Source organism: Chlorocebus sabaeus, chromosome 21 (assembly GCF_047675955.1).
Source record: "Chlorocebus sabaeus isolate Y175 chromosome 21, mChlSab1.0.hap1, whole genome shotgun sequence".
NCBI lineage: Eukaryota > Metazoa > Chordata > Mammalia > Primates > Cercopithecidae > Chlorocebus > Chlorocebus sabaeus.
In genome coordinates, this window is record NC_132924.1 from 74949189 (window position 1) to 74961764 (window position 12576).

General features: G+C 41.2%; 1 protein-coding gene across 7 annotated transcripts in view; it reads left to right on the forward strand.

The window, feature by feature from the left end:
* The window catches only part of MAGI2 (membrane associated guanylate kinase, WW and PDZ domain containing 2), a 1465424-nt gene that overhangs the window by 1393150 nt on the left and 59698 nt on the right, over positions 1 to 12576 (forward strand). For all 7 annotated transcript variants that reach the window (XM_073009192.1, XM_073009190.1, XM_073009193.1 and 4 more), the window contains one exon: positions 10127 to 10265. In XM_073009192.1, coding sequence (XP_072865293.1) covers positions 10127 to 10265 — 139 coding nt within the window. The remainder of the gene's footprint in view (positions 1 to 10126; positions 10266 to 12576) is intronic.

Here is a 12576-nt window from a genome sequence, read left to right on the forward strand (position 1 = left end):
AGTGGGCAAAGGATATGAACAGACATTTCTCAAAAGAAGACATTCATACAGCCAACAGACACATGAAAAAATGCTCATCATCACTGGCCATCAGAGAAATGCAAATCAAAACCACAATGAGATACCATCTCACACCAGTTAGAATGGCGATCATTAAAAAGTCAGGAAACAACAGGTGCTGGAGAGGATGTGGAGAAATAGGAACACTTTTACACTGTTGGTGGGATTGTAAACTAGTTCAACCATTATGGAAAACAGTATGGCGATTCCTCAAGGATCTAGAACTAGATGTACCATATGACCCAGCCATCCCATTACTGGGTATATACCCAAAGGATTATAAATTATGCTGCTATAAGGACACATGCACACGTATGTTTATTGCAGCACTATTCACAATAGCAAAGACTTGGAATCAACCCAAATGTCCATCAGTGACAGATTGGATTAAGAAAATGTGGCACATATACACCATGGAATACTATGCAGCCATAAAAAAGGATGAATTTGTGTCCTTTGTAGGGACATGGATGCAGCTGGAAACCATCATTCTTAGTAAACTATCACAAGAACAGAAAACCAAACACCGCATGTTCTCACTCGTAGGTGGGAACTGAACAATGAGATCACTTGGACTCGGGAAGGGGAACATCACACACCGGGGCCTATCATGGGGAGGGGGGAGGGTGGAGGGATTGCATTGGGAGTTATACCTGATGTAAATGACGAGTTGATGGGTGCAGCACACCAACATGGCACAAGTATACATATGTAGCAAACCTGCACGTTGTGCACATGTACCCTACAACTTGAAGTTTAATAATAATAAATAAATTTAAAAAAAAAAAAAAAAGAAAGTTTCCTCTTTGATTTCCTTTTTGTTTATTTTTCAGTCAACTGGGGAAACTGACTTCATGACCTAATGTAAGTGATCTCTGAGCATCTGGATAAGCTAGCTGAGCTGCCAATGATAGCTTTCTATTCTTAGGCAGATAATTGTAAGATATTGCCCCAGTCTCTTTTCATCTGAGCAGTCAAACTAGCATATGAAAAATGGAATGACAGTAGTTATTTTTCCTTTTTAGAAAATGTTTTGCTCCAACCAGCTTGTCTTTAAAATCTCTTTCTTCACATTCATGTCTGTTGCCACACTTGCAGTTATTTATCTGTATTAGTTTAGGGTTTGGATTATCTGCCCAACATTCATGAGATTCTTTTCCTAAGAACTTCATCTAAAATCATGGAATACGATATACCATTCATGTCCTATAAGAATTTCTATCAGGTAGTGCTTAAACAGAAGAGTTTTTGGTGTTTTTTTTTTTTTTTTTCATTTTTAACCTCTCAGTGATATTTCCAGAAAAATATCATTTGCCCCATTTCACCATTTAATATACCCTCAGAAGCTCAACCGCTTCTCTCCCAGATTCATTATGAAAAATATATTACTCTTTTACCTCTTCTACCATTATTATAATTATAATGATCTATCGTTAATTGTAACTACTGTGATTAATAATAGATTATATTTGTATATTTAGAGATTACAAGGCACTTCCCATATATTATTTGATCATGATCAAACCTGGTTGACGTATATTATGAAACCAAATTAGAATTTTATTATAAACCTTGTTTACATTTGGTTTAAACTATAAGGAGCATACAGCCAAAAAGATAATTTCTGAAAAATGCCTTCTTTCAAACATTCACCCATCTGTTGAACAGACGTATGTGGATATTTCCCATGTGACAGAGTTCCTGTCCTTAGAGAGCTTACAATATTATTGGCAAAGGTCAATACTTCTAAAGAAATGCACAGGAAAGACACCTGACCCAGACTGCTGGGATCACAAAAGGCTCTCTGGATGATATCATCCCTGAAGTTTGGTTCCTAAGAGATAAGTGGGATTTCCCTTTTTGAAGTGGGGAGAAGAAGGACTCAGATTCTAGCAAAAGGAACAGCATGTAGAAAGGCACCAAAAAGGAAACACGCTAAATACCTTAGAAAGGTAGGAAGGGCAAGACGCAGTAGCTCACACCTGTAATCCCAGCACTTTGGGAGGTGAAAATGGGTGGATCGTTTGAGCTCAGGAATTCGAGACCAGCCTGGGCAACATGGTGAAACCCCATCTCTACCAAAAATACAAAAATTAGTCAGACATGGTGGTGCACACCTGTGGTCCCAGCTACTTGGGGGGCTGAGGCAGCAGGATTGCTTGAACCTGGGAGGTCAAGGCTACAGTGAACCGAGATCACGCCACTACACTCCAGTCTGGGTGACATAGTGAGACCGTGTCTCAAAAACAAAAAAAAAAAAGAAGATGGGAAGTGATCACCCAGAGAGCATGCATAGAGCTAGGGGAGGGGAGAACTTAAAAGAATTAAACATCAACCCCAGTTAAGAGCCCTAGAAGAGGCTGGGTGTGGAGGCTTACACCTGTAATCCCAGCATTTTGGGGGGCCAAGGCAAGTAGATCATCTGAGGTCAGGAGTTCAAGACCAGCCTGGCCAACTTGGTAAAACCCTCTCTACTGAAAATACAAAAAATTAGCCAAGCGTGGTGGAGTTCGCCTGTAATCCCAGCTACGCAGGAGGCTGAGGCAGGAGAATCACTCAGACCTAGGAGGTGGAGGTTGCAGTAGGCCAAGAACGTGCCACTGCACTCCAGCCTGGGCAACAGAGTGAAAATAAATAAATATATTTTTTAAAAAATCTAAAATATTTTAAATATCTAAAAATAAATAAATAAATAAAATGAGACCTAGAAGAGTAATGAGACTTAGAAAGAAGCAATCTAATAAAATTCTCTGTATGAGATTAATATCAGTAACAGTTGACAAGGAAAAAGGAAGGAATCAGTGAGGAAGATACCAGATCATAATTTAGAGTTCAACTACTTCCACAGTGGGGATACTGTGTCATCTTCAAGTTTTACATATATTTTCATGTTTTAATTTAGAGGATTTTTATAAATAGAAATGGAGGCTCTGGAAGGGAGAGCTCCCCCTAAACCTTTGCTAAAGCCGGCTCCCTGATATGAATGTCCAGACAAGGCAATGCTCCCGCCATAGGATAGTGTGCTCAAGTCAATGGCCGGAACTTTTCTGAGCTGTGACTACATCTTTTCTAAACACAAATAATAACAACACCAAAGAACGCATACCACCTGCAGCAAGTGGTAAATTCTCAGGATCCTGCAGTGGCCTTTCACTTCCAGTACTAGCTTGTTCCCCTCACCTTTGTGACCCTCCTAAGCAGGTTATGTGCTTAGACAGAACCTTGATGAAGGATTCTTCTCTCTTCTGTGCATCCGTAAGGGTCATTTCACACTTCTACTTGGATGAAGTTTCTTGAGAGATGCTGGGACTTTTTTGGGTTTGATTTTGGTTTTTTGGGGTTTTTTTGTGGGAGTTTTATTATTTTGTTTTGTTTTAGAGATAAGTTTAGAGATAAGTCCTCACTCTTGTTCCCCAGGCTGGAATACAGAGGTGCAAACATGGCTCACTGCAGCCTTGAACTCCTGAGCTCGAGTGATCCTCCCACCTCAGCCTCCTGAGTAGCTAGGCATGTACCACCACACCTGGCTAATGTTTTTTATTTTTTGTAGAGATGGGGATTTTGCCATGTGGCTCAGGCTAGTCTTGAACTCCTGGACTCAAGCAGTCTCCCACTTCGGCCTTCCAAAGCACTGAGATTATAGGCATGAGCCAACATGCCCAGCCTGTTTTCTTTTTAAGTGATTACTGTCTAAAACATAGTATAAAGAGAGTCTCAGACAGTTTTCAATATATAAGTGAATTGAAGCAAATACAATTCACAGTTTTGGTGCTCTCAAACATGTGTTTCAGTTTCCAATTGGATTACAAGTTTTCTCTCTGGAAAAACCTGCTGATTTTATGGGCTCCTGTGCCTTGCTGAGGCAACTGAGCCTAACAGTTTATAACGAAAGTCAGGCCCTGTAATAGGCACTTGGAACCCATCTAATTCAATCGCAATCTAATGAAAGAAATGGGAAGGTTAATGAAAACATTCAGTGTAACCCCTTGAAAAATATTCTTCCTGTAATGGTTATTAAATAATATCTAACAAAGTTAATCATGAAAACAGCCAGTAGATATTAAAGATCACCATCAAGTTGGAAATCATCCTGTTCTTTGTTCCATCAGGGCCATTAGGGCACAGTATTCCAGTGTCAGAGCACCCATAACAATGACTGCAGCAGCAAGACGCTAGTTCTGACTTTTCCTTTTCCTGGCACTTCATTATTTCAGACTCAGCCTCCATTCCTCTTACTCTCAATTCTAGCATTTGTTTCCTATAACTTTACCTGTCACTACCAATGTGTGCAGGTCACCATTTACTGAAGCCTCATTTGGTCTCCTGTAAGTACCACTGAAATTGTCATGATTTGGCTGGAACTGCATAAGTCAGTATTTCAAGAAACCTTGAGGTATGCTGAGGTACACTAAAGCTTAACTTATATGGCATGCAAATGAAGACCTTTACTATCACTGAAAGGCAAACCAAACATTTATCGACTCAACTGTGATTAACCGAGGGCCTACTTCTCAGGAACTGTGGCAGGTATAGATGACACAGAGACAATAGGTGTGTTCCCTGTCCATGAGGGGTCTAGTGTCAGTGGGAAAAACCAACCTGTAAGGGAGGAATGATGATGGCATTAGCCTGTGACCTCAGATAATTAGCCACCAAAATGGTCCAAGCTAAGTCCATCATGAAATAAGGAATAGAGATTATTCATGATTTATTGGTATAATATTACAAAGAAACTCAATTCCTCACACCTAATTATAATCTGGGATCGTTATAGTTTTTGTATGATCATACAAAATAGGCTCTGATGATGCAATGGTAACATGAGGGCAATTAACTGATTACAACCAGCTAAGCATGTTTGTAGTGATGTCCAAGCAACCCTTTGAGCTGGGACTGCTATGACTCATGGCTAAAGTAAATCCAGGATTTAATCTAATTCTTATAAATATTTCACTGAGACAAGCCAAATAGTTTATATATGACTTGACTACAAAAACGCATACAGTACAGAGTTTAAATTTTTTCTTACAACCTGAACTATTAACCACAAAAGGAATTCTTAGATGTTTGCCTTCTCCTGCCTTGGCCTTCCACAGGCAAAAAGAGAAAAAGTGTTTTACCTGGAAAGCCCCAAGCAAGTTCAAAGATTTGGTGTTTTGTTAAAGAAAAATCTGCTATGATGTATGAGCAGAAATGCACAAGTAGGAATGCAGAACTTACTAGGCTGGGCCCTCCACACAGTAGTTATCTCACTCCACCTTGGCCCTGGGACATTACTCTAAGGTTGTTAGTTGCCCCAAGGGGACCACAGATAAAAGTATCTCTTCCATAGGAAAAAAAAAATGAGTTCTTAGAATTCCTCTTAAGTCGTTTGGTCAGTCTCCTAAATTTGGCAATTCCTTGATCCACATAATGCAGTGCACACACAGACTCCTCAATTACCTTTATCTGGTTTTGGTATCTTGGTCTGTCTGTCTCTCTTTCTCTCTCCCTCTCCCTCTTAACTGGAACTCGATATTTTAAAAATACTCTAAGAATGAGTAGATATCTTAGAAGTTTCATTTTAGTAACATAGCTCAGTTGAAGCTAGCTCTGTGGCAGAGAGTACAGAAAGAGACTACATCAGAGTCACAGTTGGTCTTTTTCTTCATTTCTAAAAGGGCTGCGAATTTTCTATTGGTTTTACAAAATTAATTCTCCCGATTGTGATAGAGAAAAGTGACACTCTTTGGTCACACACTGGCCACTACACTGAAGTCAGATGAGGTCGGAAAGTAGGAAAGTAACAAAAGAATCTCTTGCCCCACCTCCCGCTGTCCCCCCACCCCGTAAGTCGATCTTCTTATATATCCAGATGACAATGAAAGAGATCACATCCCAAATTTATTTAGGGAGTTTCAGTTAAAATTATCATACAGAATACTGATATTGGAATGAAAATGAAAATTCAACTCTTTCGCAGGTCATACTGTTCCAAAGAGAGATGGGAGTCTTGAGGCCAGGTCTGGACTGAGTCTGTTGCCGCTGAAACCAGGTCCCCGTGAGTTGGCCCACTTTTAAAATAATGCCCAGAGTGCTTTGCAACAGTCAGAGTCTATGTCGACAGCAGCATTTTCATTCCATTACCTAACCACCACCAGCCCCTAGAAATGTTTTTTTCCTTGATTTAGTAAGATCTTGAACTATTCCCAAACTTCCGTTGCTCCAAAATGAGGCAGAAAATCAGCAGACACAACCCCCACCACCCAATGACACTGATACCCTGGAATGGGGAAAGGGTGTAGGAGAGATTCAGCAGGTATCAGAGCATCTCCCTCTAAGGGGACCCTACATGGAAAGCCGAAATTATGGAAATCTGCCAGGTGAAGAGGTCAGCCCAGGCTCCTGGGAACCCGATAAAAATAATGTCCCTGACTTCCTGGAGACTCATCCCTGAGGCCCCCACAACTTCAGCTCACCCCTTGTGCAGCCCCTAAACCCCTCTGCTTCTCCACCTCCCACGTAGTTTTCAAGCCACCCCTTCTCTCCTCCACGCTAATGCCTTCTCCTTTAAGTCTCACAAGCTCCCTGTAGGGAAAAGGGAAAATAAACACATATGTGAATGAAAACTTAAAATTTTCTAAGTCTTGCTAAACTCAAGTATGGGACCAGAGTCAAAAGATGGGGCTATTTCTATCACAACACAAGATCTCTTTTGCCCTCCACATGGTTTTTGGTTAAAATATCAGTCTCAGGACACAAGTAACTGCAAGGCAGCAGTGGCTGTCAAGATTCGATTTGGGGTTCAAGAAGGTTGATACCTCCCTCTCCCATGGTTTCAAGATAAGCCATGTGGAAGTACTTCACTCACTCACCAATATATGCAGTGCACCTCATCCAGACACACAGTTAAAGGAGACCCAGACTCTGTGTCATTGTCCTCATCGTCTCCTTCCCCACAGCCTCCTAATGTCTCACTTGGATAGCCCATGTGACAACGCTGCAACTCCGTTGCAGGAAGCTCCCTTCCTCAGTCTTCCACCTTTCTCTTCTTCCGCTTTCCACACTGAGGTCGCAGGGAGATTTCTAAACCCCACTCTATTTCCCTGGTCAGGTTACCCCATGCTTAACTTTTTACTGCCTTGCCATTGCCTTCAAAACCTAAACTCCTGAACAGCATAATAAACTACTGACAGTTTCCCAAGTATACCATTCCCTCAAACTCTGTAGCCTTTACTTATGCTACTCTCTCTGCCTAGAATGCTTTCCTCTTCACCTGGGGAACTCCTACTGGTACTTCAAAACTCAGTTGAGATGTCACCACCTCCTGGCAGCTCTCCCTGACTACCCACCACTCCCACACTCTGGGTTAGATGTCCCTTCTTTCTGTTCCCTTAGTACTTTGTGAATGCCTTGTTATAGCAAAGATACATTGAGTAGTAATGGCCTTATTTACCCACTTTCTTTCCAAATAGACTGAGAACTTATTGTACAAAGAAATGATACCATTTATCTCTATATCCCCAGTTGACTGTCTGGTACATAGTAGGTGCTCAGAAATTATTTACTGAATGAAGACACTCACAACCTAGGAGGGAAGACAGAGACTCATGAATCTGTAATGAGGCATAATAAATAGAGTGGGGTGCCATTACTACTGAACAGAGAGAGTGGACATCTCTGCTTGTGAAGAGCATAGAGTCGAGGAAGGCACCCATAGGAGAAGATTCTTAGGACCTTCAGAAAGGACAAGAAATCACCAGGCCTGTGGGGAGGAGGAGAAAAAAGAACAGCAGTATGTGTATGGGCCTGAATGCCTTAGTCAGCAGGACACATTTGGCAAGCTTTTCCTTAGAAGGATGACTCTAGTGACAATGAAAAGAGGTTGGTGGGAGAGTGACAGGGGAATACTGGAATAACCACATAAAGGCCTGAATTGAACTTGTGAGCAATGGGATACATATGAGGACAGGGACAGATGCGGAGAAGTTGAGAAAACAAGGAGTGTAGCGTGACCCCCAGCTTTCTGCTTAGGTGAATGGTGTTGCCATTAACCAGGATTGGGAATTGAGAGGAAGAACCACTTGGAGAAAGGTAGTTAGCCCTGTCTTCTGCTTCTACTGCTGTTGACTTGGAGTTGCCTGTTGGACAGACAATGAGGTGAAGATGTTTAGTGATCAACTGGGCATGTGAGTCTGAAGCTCAGAAGAGAGTCTAGCCAGGAAGGAACACTTTTTCTATATGTAGCTTCATCGGAACTGCTGTTTTACTTTTTCAATTTAATTCTGTGCCATGAGGTTTCTGTTGTGGGAGAGGGCTACTTGGGGAGGGATAATTGGTCCCATTTCTGCCTCTGGCTTAGATACATGGCAAACTATTCAACTTCAAGTTATGCCTGTTGCCTCAGAGGAAAGGAGACAATTAAGGAAACTTGAAGAAAGCTACTAGCCCTAAAACAGTTAAGTTAGTTCTGTCTTGTTGGTTTTTCTGTGGAATGTGGAAGTCATGCCAGTGAGGTAAACCTCATCCACCGCCCCAAATCCATACTTTCAAAGGCAGCTGAGTATACAAAAGGAGGTCTTTACCTTCTGACATTGGAATCCTCCTTACCCCTTGGAGAATCATCCTTAGGTAGAGATGTCATTTCCTTGCTACAACAAACATGTTCTTCCCCCCGACTTTGGGGGTCTTGTTTTTATGTTCTCCTGCCATTGTGATGGAAAATTTGCGTTCCTATTCTCAGCCAGCCTGCAGCATCCACACTGATAATGATTAGCTATAGAGAGTTTTTCTACAGTTCTGTTTGCATTACAGAGTTTAGACTGAGATCTGCTTTAAGGTACATAACTAAAATAGCATTTTTGCAAAGCCACTCATTGCGCTTTTGCTGGTTAATTTGTCTTATGTTACTTGCACTGAGATGAGACATTTTTTAATTCTAGGGTTCCTGACAGTAATGGTACTGTGGGAGTTACATGATGTGCTCATGGTTGAACCTCCCTTATTTCCACTATCTATTCACAAATGCCAAAAGGGAATTGCTTATGGAACCCAGGCCAAAAGGGAATTGCTTATGAAACCCAATTCAGGAGGAACTGGTATTTAACCAGACAGCTTCTGGCAACTAAGTGTGAGCATGGCAAAGATTTAGCCAGGGCATTAGTCATGTGGAGAGTATGGAGAATCTCATTTTTAATTCAAGGGGCTGTGATAGAAAACTCAAGATCAAATGTGAATATCAGCCAACCACTGTTTACAAAGAAGGCAAATATCACAACAGCACCCAGGGAAATTTAAATGATACATACAAAAATTTCTCAGAGAAGCACAAAAACCAATCAGTTTATCCAACATGCTGGATTGGATGCTGCACTAAGTCAAAAGTTGGCAATAGATTCAATGAAAAGGCCTTGGCCGGGTGCGGTGGCTCAAGCCTGTAATCCCAGCACTATGGGAGGCCGAGGCGGGCGGATCATGAGGTCAGGAGATCGAGACCATCCTGGCTAACACGGTGAAACCTCGTCTCTACTAAAAATACAAAACATTAGCCAGGCATGGTGGCGGGCGCCTGTAGTCCCAGCTACTCGGGCTGAGGCAGGAGAATGGCGTGAACCCGGGAGGCGGAGCTTGCAGTGAACTGAGATGGTGCCACTGCACTCCAGCCTGGGCGACAGAGTGAGACTCCGTCTCAAAAAAAAAAAAAAAAAGGCCTTAAAATGTTTACTTCTTGATTCAAAGCAAAGGTGCCAAGGTATTGTGAATTTTAGTATCAGACATATGCCCTAATTTTTAAAACAATGCTAACTAGTTTACAGTCTCTGCCATAATAAGTAATAAGTAACAGTAAAAGTAACATATGGCTACAACCTTCGTGGTCTGATATTTTCATTTCTGTAAAGGTAAATAAAGTTTGGTGATCAGATTCAGGATGCAGCCAGGGATTAGCCTCTTCCAAGAAGCAGCAGGCTGCCACCAAATTATTTGGATGCTCTCAGGTCATCTAGACTTGCTTTTTTTTTTTAATCTGTTGACAGTGCAACTTGAGTAAAACTATCTTTGACTGACTTAATTTTTCTTCAATCAACAGGTAGGAGATCAAATCATTGAAATCAATGGGGAAAGCACAAGGGACATGACACATGCCAGAGCAATAGAACTCATCAAATCCGGAGGAAGACGAGTGAGGCTGCTGCTCAAGAGAGGCACGGGACAGGTCCCAGAATATGGTGCGTTCCACGTTTTAATTCATTCTTTTGCTCTTCCTTCTGTGAACCATAAATGCTTATGCTTATTTATAAAACAACATCAGCTCTCTATTTCTACATAAATATATATTTAGCTATCAATAGGTATACACACACACACACACACACACACGTATGTTTATGCCCAGGAAATAAATGTGTGTGAACTCTTTCTTTTGCTCCCTCCATTAAGGAATGTTTAAAATATGAAATGTAGGACCTTCCAGGGCATCTCTGAGTGTGCAAGGAGAGTTAGCACCCCTTAAATATTAGAACGTTTACAATTTGACTGATGGTCTGCTGTTCATTTGAGTACACAGTAATTTATCAATTATTTCCTAACACTGTTTGTGCATCAGACTATCTCAAAGGATTTGTAACTGGGGCCAGGGACCAGCAGCATATCTTCAGGGTGTGAAATTTAAAATGTAAACATCAGTTCACGCAATGGTTGCATTTCCTTGGCATTTAGGAATTATTCTGAAAATTCACTCCTGTGTTGTGTTTCTGTATGCTTTTGAGGAAGGCTTTAAAGCATGTTTTGATTCACAGATTTGTCTTCAAACATCTTCAAAGTTGTTATTTCCCAGCAGCCCATTATAGACACTACTGACAGCATAGCTCTAGTGTGTCCGAAACAGCTGAGTGGTCATTACATGAAAAGCACCGAAACCTGAGGTGGTCTTTAAAGATAATCTCAGTGAGTGACAGACAGAAACAGAAATGCATACAGACACATCAGACTAGTGCAGATAATACCTGTTCAGATTAGGAAAACAAGATCTAACTGCTGACCTGAATAATGAGCTCTAAGTTGATTGAGATAAATTGACTCCCTTTCATCCTTCTATCCCCTACCCAAAAAAAAAAAAAAAGACTTCTAGGCTGGGCACAGTGGCTCACGCCTGTAATCCCAGTACTTTGGGAGGCCAAGGCGGGTGGATCACCTAAGGTTGGGAGTTCGAGACCAGCCTGACCAACATGGAGAAACCCCGTCTCTACTTAAAAGACAAAATGAGCCGAGCGTGGTGGCACATGCCTATAATCCCAGCTCCTCGGGAGGCTGAGGCAGAAGAATTGCTTGAACCCAGGAGGCAGAGGTTGCGGTGAGCTGAGACCACACCATTGCACTCCAGCCTGAGCAACAAGAGCGAAACTCTGTCTCAAAAAAAAAAAAAAAAAAAAAGATTTCTAAAGAGTACTTTTTCGTTTCAGATTATTCTTTTTGCACACATTGTCTAAATAACTGACTAATATCTCCTTACTTAGCAGGGCAGATCTATATCCTGAGTTCAATTGAAATATCTAAACTCAAAGGCCTTAAATGTATTATATTTCCAGCATCTTGTGCACCCCTCCAAGCCTACAAAGAGAGCTAGCAAGCCTTCACAGTAAGTCAAAAAGCATTCAGAAGCTTCTGTAGGGCTGGCTCTAGGCCCAAGGAAACATTTCATCCCAGATTCCTACCTTTAATGCTTGAATCTAATAAAATATTTTAAATATATATATAATCAATAAGCACAGGCATGATCCTGCTAAAATGTACCAGCATTAATCCCTTTGTAAAGAATCTGAACTCTTGGAATAGAATAACTTTTGCACTGTAGAGCACTGACTGACTCAGTAATATCAAAGTGACCTGTGAAATTCTATCACTTCTAAAACATACCACCTTTAACGGTATGCTTCACTCCATGGTGAGACCTGAATATTATCTCTACCCAGACATTTTCATAGTTAATATTGTTCTAACAAGTTTATCTTTAAAAAGTTAATCCAACCAGCATGACTATCCTGAGCTTTTCATTTTTCTGTAGAATCACTATTGGTCCACACTTTCTCAGCATCCACACATCAGCTGCTTGTCTGTAGTAAGCAAGTAGAACATACTACCGATCAACCTGTGGCATCACTCAAACTGTAGTGAACAAATGTGAAGCTACCTCAGACTATCATGAGGAAGAAATAAAAACATGTTTTTGAACAAAACAAAAATTCAAGATCACGTCAACATTATTTCATTAATTCTTAACATCACCCAAAAATATATGATTACAGTGAAATTCTCAAATGAACCAGAGGTTTTTAAACATCTGGGCACACCCTATTTTTTTTTTTTTTTTTGAAACAAGGTCTCTTTCACCCAGACTGGAGTGGAGTGGTGTGATCTCAGCTCACTGCAACCTCCGCTAACCAGGCTCAAGCGATTCTTCAGCCTCAGCCTCCCGAGTAGCTGGGACTACAGGTGCAAGCCACCAATGCCCGGCTAAATTTTTTGTATTTTAGTAGAGAT